General features: G+C 42.5%; 1 protein-coding gene across 1 annotated transcript; it reads left to right on the top strand.

Moving 5' to 3' along the window:
- Positions 1–6,121: 6,121 nt before the first annotated feature.
- On the top strand, positions 6,122–7,792 carry LOC120296243 (probable LRR receptor-like serine/threonine-protein kinase At3g47570). The gene has a single exon (XM_039317967.1). The coding sequence runs from the start codon at positions 6,122–6,124 to the stop codon at positions 7,790–7,792; it is 1,671 nt and encodes a 556-aa protein (XP_039173901.1).
- The last annotated feature ends 822 nt before the right edge of the window (positions 7,793–8,614 follow it).

Genomic DNA, 8,614 nt, shown 5'->3' with positions numbered 1-8,614 from the left:
AGGGAAGTTAGTCTTGGTGTATGGAGACAGCCTATCGGCTCCTTTCAGCTCGTAACCTTGCAAGGCACAGTCGCTCCTCCATCTTTGCCAAGCGTTTTTTTCACTCTCTTCGCTTAGACGGGGTGTTGGGTTTTCCTTTGGAGGAGGATCCCAGTTGACGATAATTGGCGTGTGAAGGAGCCTCCCCAGCAGTTTCTTTCCGGGGGATCAGCAACGTGCGTGCCTTCTATTGACACCGGAGTGGATGTTCCGTGACAGCTACGGCGGGGGCTCCTTGAGCTTTGGCTTATTTCAAGCATCATTGTGGTGAGTTGAGCCAGCTGGTCCTCCATCTTGGCCATGCGTACGTTGGTGTCCTCGTTCTCCATTCGACTTTCGCGCGCGTGCGGAGTGGGGATCTCCGCTGGCCGTGTCGACGAACGGTAAAAGACAATCGATCGGCTAGTACCTGAAAACGGATAGATAAGCATGTATAAGCATGGAGTAATGATTAGGCGGTCGGTCCATGACAAAGATCTAATCGCCCAAATTTGCTCGTTTCATTGAAAGCAAGATTGCTACATAACGCAGGGAAAAGACATAAGGGAGAACCCCTAAACAACGAGGTTAATCATGGCTCTTATCTCCTGATAACGCGACTCGAGACAAATTCTTTAACATTGTAACATGGGTGAGCATTGACATATTACATATCGCATTTGACTCGATTTAACTAATGAGGACAGCTCCCGCTTGTGACTGCTCCTCTAACTCGAGTCAACTTCGAGGCACGCTCCTCGGCTTCTTCGAGCTTCCTTTTGAGGCACTTGATCTCGGCTCGATGGGTGATCCTTAAGGGCACGACGGGAATCTTCGGGCGTAGGCTCTCTGGGACTTTATGCCTAAGGATGTATTCCGTTGAGGCATAATAAGTCTTCTCTTGCCCTTCCAACTCCTCTTCGGGCCATATTAGCTTAGGGGATGGCACATATCCCACATCGACTTGACTAATGCAACGGAGTCTTCGTGATCTTGGCATCCATCGGGAAGTCTATCTGAGTGGGTCTTCTTGAATCATCGGTGGAAGTTGTTGAACCTCTTGGAACCCGACGGGCGACTCGGGTTGGGTAATACTCGGTGACTCCGGTAATTCCCAACAAAGGAATAGGTCCAAGTAAGCCCACACACGAATCGCGCTTCTCGAATTCGGAGCCATTTGGCGTGCCATTGGAAATCTTCGGGTCCAGGGTTGGTCATGAAAGCTAACCACTCAGAATAGTGATAGTCGGGGGCAAACGTCTTCCTATCTTTAAATTTCAGGATAGGGTGGCTAGAGTCAGAGATGTCTTTCACAGTCATTAGGCTACCAAATCCTTTAACGTGAGAGAAGAACCAAATTTGCAAGAGTTCAGGAGGAGCGTGGAAAGTTTTGTTTTTGTTTTCTTTGAAACGGGTAAGGAAAGAAAAGTTTCAGTCGGGATGGCGTTAACAAAACCCTTTCCCATACATGTCTCACGAACTACCCATGCCACGGAAGGGTTAACGAGCGTTCCTACAATGTGGGAATAACACAAACCCGAAGAAGGCTAGCGGGAAGATCCTATTCTTTTGAAAAGATGGGGCATTTTGAAAAAGCTCATTTAGGAATGAAAATGGGCAAGTCTTGCGATTAGCTTTCAAAACTTTCCTCACGTCATCCTCCTTAACTCTAAGGAAATCGGATAAAGTTGATGCATGCTCAGTCTCTACGGTGGGCCAATTAACTCCGACACCAAAGGGCTTTCCCATGGCAACACCGTATTCTTCCGGGAGTTGGAGTGAGTTCGTGATCGCCGAGTATGAACGTGCAAGTTTCGGGGCACCACACATGGGCTAACACTTGTACTACACGAGAATGAGTTTCTATCTCTAATAGGGAAGTAAACGTCCAACATATGATCGCACCCAATCGTAGCCGTTGGATCCAAATTATTCCACCACGCGCGGCTCGGCTTTCGGGACGGAGATGATGCGAAGATCGGTACCCCCATTGTGTGATCAACCTAATTTGTCATGGACCGACCAAAATGAAAGCAAATAAGTAAATTGCGAAGAAAAGAATTCAAGAAAAACTTACCCTACTCATTGAGCATCGATGTTAAGGTCATGGACATGCACATGGACGGTGGTTCGAATTCTACTCTAGATGGCCCAAAATGAAGCCATGGGATCACGGGACTGAACCAACAAGCTCGTGGCTAGGTCGTGTTACCCATGACTCCGGCTTTGTCAAAGGACCGACCCGTGTCGCATGCTCGCAGACCAGGGTGGGGACCTCTGACATCAAGAAAGAAATTTCGGGGTTAAGGTGGGCGACTCGTACTACGTGCTTGTAGTCGGAGTGGTATCCACCTCAACACCATCCTAAATGATCCTATGCAGCCCAGGTCCGGCGGCAGGTAGTGTGTGCTATGGTGTAGTGCAATGCAGGAGACTCATGCATGACAATTTAAAAAAAACAATCAGCACTTCAAACATGAATAAACCATTCACTCTTATACCCCTACAAAACAAATGTTAGAAATCACCACCCCTTATAACTCTCATAAACAATTAACATTTGACATGTTATGGATGCACATACTATCTTTGCTGCCAAACAAAAATATTTTTGAACAAGATTAATTTTGGCCTAAGTCCTCTAAAGTTTAAAACCAATTCCCAGGCGGAGTCGCCAAGTCTGCGCGACCTACCCTCGGGGAGGGAGCGAGGTTTAGGGGTATTGCCCAAATGACGGGCCTAAGGCCCATGATTAGCGCGGGCTCTCCCAAGCCCATACCCCGCGTGACGTTGGGATGTTTTTCATGAATTTTTGCACAAAGGAGTCGCCACTAGCCTATTGGGGTCGGCTAGAAACCAAGTGGGGCACGGGAGAATGCCACACTTCCTACGCAACCCGAGAGAATCTAGGGTCGGGGACTTGATTACACTAATTGACCAATTAGTGCCCTTTGGTACCTAATCTTGTTCATTTTAGCAAAATAATTCTTGGCAAAGTTCGAGTTGATTTCATGCCCTAATCTTGTTCATTTTAGCAAAATGATTCTTGGCAAGCGGTTCGAGTTGATTTCATGCCTATCCACTAACATATGAGGTGATCATGCGAGTGCGTAATCATTGAGTAGCAATCATAACTACCAAGATCCTAATTGTAGTAAAATTGAGCACGTCGCGATTAAACATCCACGAACGTAATCAAATATGCGAATTAAACATGCAATAAAATCAAGGTACAAGAAAAGAAAGGCATAATTACGCTAACAAGGCAAGACACAACAATTCCTAACTAAACCTAAGCTTTTCCAACTTTCGAATTTTTTGATTTTTTTTTTTTGATTTTTTAAAATAAAATAAAAATAAAAATAATCTTTTAATTTTTTAAATTTTTTTTTAATTAAAAAAGCGAATTTTTGAATGCTTCCTGAATTTTGAATTTTCGGAAATATTTTTGAATTTTTATTATTTTCGATTTTTTTATAATTAATTTTTTATAATTTTTTTTATAATTTTTTTTTTTTAAGTTATCTTATCACCGCTCTGTCATTTCCTTGCTGCACTTCCCCCTTTTCAGCAACCCCTAATCCCGAAGCTATTTTCTGTCTTTTTTTTTTCCTTTCACTACCTTTTTATTTCCCCTTTTTTTTTGTCTTTCTTCTAAGCCTTTCTTTTAGGTTATTTCTCTGCATGCTTTCTCCTCCGCTCGAAGCTTCCACAAAACACCCGAAACTCCCTTTGCCATTTCATAGTTTTCTTCTATTATTTATTATTTTGCCTTTTTATATTTCTTTTTCTTTCTTTTTCCTTTTCTCTCTCTTTTGTCCTTTTTCCTATTTTGGTTATTTTACTGCGCCTTCTCCTTCCTAAAGCTAGCGCCAGTTCTGCAACTTCTTCACCGAAGCTCCATCCCACCGAATCTCATCCTCACACTAACGACACGGCCCTGAACAATCGGTGACCCTTCCATCGCCCGTCCACTGATAGTCGCTACCCCACGGAAAGATAAACAGGCGCATAAGAACAACAAGAAGACGAGGAAATGGAACACGAACACTAATGAACAGCTGAACCCCTTAGATATTAGGGAACTACGTCAAACATCAAGAAATGTTCAGATTCAACCATAACAACAACGAAACCTAAACGAAATCATGCTCAATGATCCATACAAGATTCCTTTTACGCAAGATAAGAGCATACTCATTCCAAATGATCCGAAATTCACGACCCAATCCACGTTAACTTAGTTCAAGCATTTTATCAAACACGTGGTAAGCACTGACTCAGGATGAGGTTATTGACTCCTTTTTGAACCCGTTCGAGTCTAGACCCAGAGAAATCATCAAGAAACATGCAAAATCGACCGCATCAACTTACTTAAACTCATCATGCATACAGGCTAACAAAAGGAACAAAACTTGGCTTCCAATTAGACCAAAACAAGGTGGAGCAGCGAAGGTTCATGCGGATAAGCATCCCATCACGAAGTTCCCTACCCAACTCGAAGACGGCAGGAAGCGGGTTAACTTGCGACAAATCGAGCTATAGCTCGCCGCTTTGGTATCTTCGAGCTGGGATCCTCGGGCAAGAGAGGTTTGAACCAAGTAAAGAAACTCACCAGTGACGCCGAGATTCGGGGGGTGAAAGATCGTATGCTAGAGGGTATTGGCCAAAGGTCGTCGAAAATGGTTCGAGCGTCGCCGATCTGCTTGCGAAAACTCCTCTTCCCTCTCAAGTTTCACTCTCTTTTCCCTTAGTCGCTCTCTGTCTCCTCCTCTTTCTGCTCATCCCTTCCTTTCTTTTAAAACTGCCGTTGGTTCCTTTCTTTTTTTTTTTTTTTTTTTGGTTGCTTCTGTCCGAAATGTCTTTTGCTAGCCCACAAAGCCAGCTCTCTTTCTTTTCCATCTTCAGCTCTAATTTTCCTCGGTCAGTCCAACCTCCTTGCCTCTATGTATGTCTGCGGTCAGTTTTCTCCTTGGGACCGAGTTCAATCTATTTTCAGCTACAACGATTGCAGGTTTCTTGGACTTCGTCAACTGCAGGAGTTGCCACGCTGCAGCCAAGCGTTCATTGCTTCCATTTTTCTGAAATCGCAGTTGTTAATCCTCTGCAGATCCTTCTTCGGCTTTCTCCTGTTCTGTCTTCTGTTCTGTTTCTTTCTTTTTGCAGGTCTTCGAAGACCGACACAGAGGGAAGAAGACCCTCGCTCGTGGGCTGAAAGGGAAAAAAGGGGTTGGGTTGCTGTTTTTTCTTTTTCTTTTTTGTTCTTTTTTTAATTTCTTGATTTTTTTATTGACTTTTTGATTGATTGATTTTTTGTAAAAATAGGTGTCAACATCCAATGAAACTGACAAATCGGCATTGCTTGGATTCAAGGCTGGGATCATTGAGGACCCTCTTGGGGTGCTTAGCTCCTGGAACAATACAATCAATCTCTACCAATGGTACGGTGTTACATGTAGTCGCCGGCATCACAACAGAGGCACTGTATTAGACCTGAATTCCCAAAAAATCTCTGGGTCTATCTCCCCTCACATTGGCAATCTCAGCTTTCTAGAGGAATTGTCTCTCTATAATAATAGTTTTCGCCATGAAATTCCTCCTCAAATTGGGCAGCTGCACAGTCGTTGTCTCTTACAACTACTCAATAATTCATTGGCCGGTGAAATTCCCAAAAATATATCAGGTTGCTTTAATCTTCGGGTAGTCAGATTGTCTGGAAACCAATTGAGTGGAAAAGTTCCTCAAGAGATAGGCTCATTGGTGAAACTTCAAATTCTTCGTTCAATACGAAACTATCTAACGGGAAGCATCCCTTCTTCCATTGGAAACTTATCATCGCTGGAGGATCTTAATCTTCAAGAAAATTACTTAGGCGGGAGTTTTCCTCAGGCTCTAGGCCAACTGACCAAACTAGCGGCACTTTCTTTGGGAGGAAACGCGTTGTCAGGTACTATCCCGCCTTGCCTCTACAATTTATCTTCATTGGTAATAATTGACCTAGCAATTAATTTGAGATATTGATAAGGTGAATACCCAGTATATTCAATGCTAGGCTTATAATGAGTATAAGGACCTCCAAATACATGGAAGTCTTCCCACTACAATGGGCTTTGGTCTTCCCAACTTGGAATTTTTTAGCATCCACGGCAATCGGTTTGTTGGATCAGTCCCTCTATCGATACCTAATAATGCCACAAACCTAGGAACACTTCAACTGGGACACAACAAACTATCGGGGAACGTACCTTCTTTAGAAAGTTTGCGGAACCTTCAACGGGTGAGCGCTGACTATAACCACCTTGGGAGTGGGGGATCTGGTGACTTGAACTTCCTTTGCTCATTAACCAATAGCACTAGCTTAACCTACTTGAGTATGGTAGGTAACAAACTTAGTGGGCTATTGCCGAAATGCATTGGTAATTTCTCCATGACTATCACAGTATTGGCGTTGGGCATAAATCCTATCATCGGTGAGATTCCTAGAGCAATCGGAAATCTTGTGAACTTGGAAATCTTGTGGATGCAAAACAACATTCTTTCAGGTGCTATCCCATTTGATGTGGGAAATCTTCAAAATCTAACATATCTAAGTCTCGCAGATAACAATCTATCTGGGGAAATTCCATCCTCTTTGCAAAATAAGAAATTGATCAAATTATATCTTGATGGAAATCGACTACATGGGCACATTCCTTCACATCTAGATAAGTGTCAAAGGTTGATGGACCTAGATCTTTCTAACAATAATCTCAATGGTTCCATATTTCCAGTAGTTAAAACTCTCCTCTATTTGAACTTGTCTCATAACCATTTGAATGGGGCCCTTCTGGTGAAAGTAGGACAAATGGACCATTTAAATTCTTTGGACATTTCAGGCAATAAATTTAGTGGAGAAATTCCGAGCACACTCGGCAATTGTGATGGACTACCAATACTAAAAATGAAGGATAACCATTTCCAAGGATCCATTCCTCAATCAATTAGATCATTAAGAAGTATTGAGGAATTGGATCTTTCAAATAACAATCTATCAGGTAAGATTCCAAGGTTCTTAGAGGCATTTGACTTCCTGAAAATTCTGAGTTTGTCCTATAATGATTTTGAAGGCATGTTACCAACTGAAGGAGTCTTTAAGAATGTGAGTGCCACATTTATTGCTGGAAACAAGAAGATATGCGGAGGAATCCCAGAATTTCAACTCCCTAAATGCATCTTTAGACACTCCAAGAGCAAAGGAGTTGTTCATATATTGAAACTTACGCTCTCAATTATTTTTGGGCTTCTAGGGTTGGTTCTTGTTCTGATTTTTGTGTACGTATGTCAGTTGAAGAAGAAGAAAGCAAAAGAACCAACTTCAAGTTCCATAGTTGATACCTGGCAAAACTTATCTTATGGAGCTCTCCTTAATGCAACCAATGGTTTTTCTTCAACTAATTTAATTGGTGTCGGTAGTTTTGGATCTATTTACAAGGGAATACTCCAGGAGAATGGGGTTAACATTACTGTGAAGGTGCTTGATTTAACACGTCATGGTGCTCTGAAGAGCTTCAATGCTGAGTGTGAGGCTCTTAAGCATATCAAACACCGAAATCTTTTGAAGGTACTAACAGTATGCTCAGGCATTGATTATAATAGATATGACTTTAAGGCATTGGTCTATGAGTTCATGGTCAATGGAAGCCTCAATGAGTGGTTGCACTCATATCCAATACCGGCCGATGCAGATGGATCTTCAAAATATGAGTCTCATTCAAAGGATAAAGATTTCCATTGATATTGCTTTTGCATTGGATTATCTTCATAACCAATGCCACAGCACCATAGTTCATTGTGATCTAAAGCCGGGCAATATCCTTTTAGATGCTGAGATGGTTGGACATATCGGTGACTTTGGATTGGCAAAGATCATCCTTGAATCCACATCTTACATGAACAAAAATATAAGCTCAATTGGTTTGCGAGGAACGATTGGTTATGTTGCTCCAGGTAAGCCCTCAAAGCATCTTTTCACAAAACTTTAAACTTTATAATGAGATTTATGCACATACTATTTTCTCATTGCTCAACAATGTGGTTCTTGATAAGCGCAGAATATGGAATGGGAAGCATGGTTTCTATAGAAGGCGATGTCTATAGTTATGGCATCCTCTTGCTAGAGATGTTCACAGGAATTAGTCCCACGGCTGAAATATTCAAAGAAAATCTGAACCTTCATAATTTTGTTGAGGAAGCTTTGCCTGAACGAGTCCTAGAGATTACCGATCCCATTCTTCTTCAAGAAAGAGAGAGCTACGCAAGCCATAGCAGAAAGAGCATAGTTGAGGACTGTCTAGTAATGGTCTATGCAATTGGAGTCGCGCGCTCAGTTGGAGCCCCTGGAGAGCGGATGAGCACTGTGGATGTTGCAGCCAAACTGCATTCGATTAGGGAAAGACTCGACACAGCTGGCGTCCGAGGATAAGTGACACATAAAAGCGGTGAGTTTCCATTAACTTCGACGAGGTATACGAGACTGAACCATTTGTGAGGTCATATTCTCAGAAGTACATGGTGAAGGAAGTCAATTTTCCATTAATGTGAAGATTAGAGAGGTAAC

The sequence above is a fragment of the Eucalyptus grandis genome, chromosome 7, assembly GCF_016545825.1.
Source record: "Eucalyptus grandis isolate ANBG69807.140 chromosome 7, ASM1654582v1, whole genome shotgun sequence".
NCBI classification, from domain to species: Eukaryota; Viridiplantae; Streptophyta; class Magnoliopsida; order Myrtales; family Myrtaceae; genus Eucalyptus; species Eucalyptus grandis.
Note: the sequence above shows the minus strand (reverse complement) of the source record. Positions and strands in the feature narration are given on the sequence as shown.

What these genes read in the sequence shown, in the direction of transcription:
- LOC120296243 (XM_039317967.1), top strand. Translation starts at nt 6,122, where the DNA reads ATGGGCTTTGGTCTTCCCAACTTGGAATTTTTTAGCATCCACGGCAAT.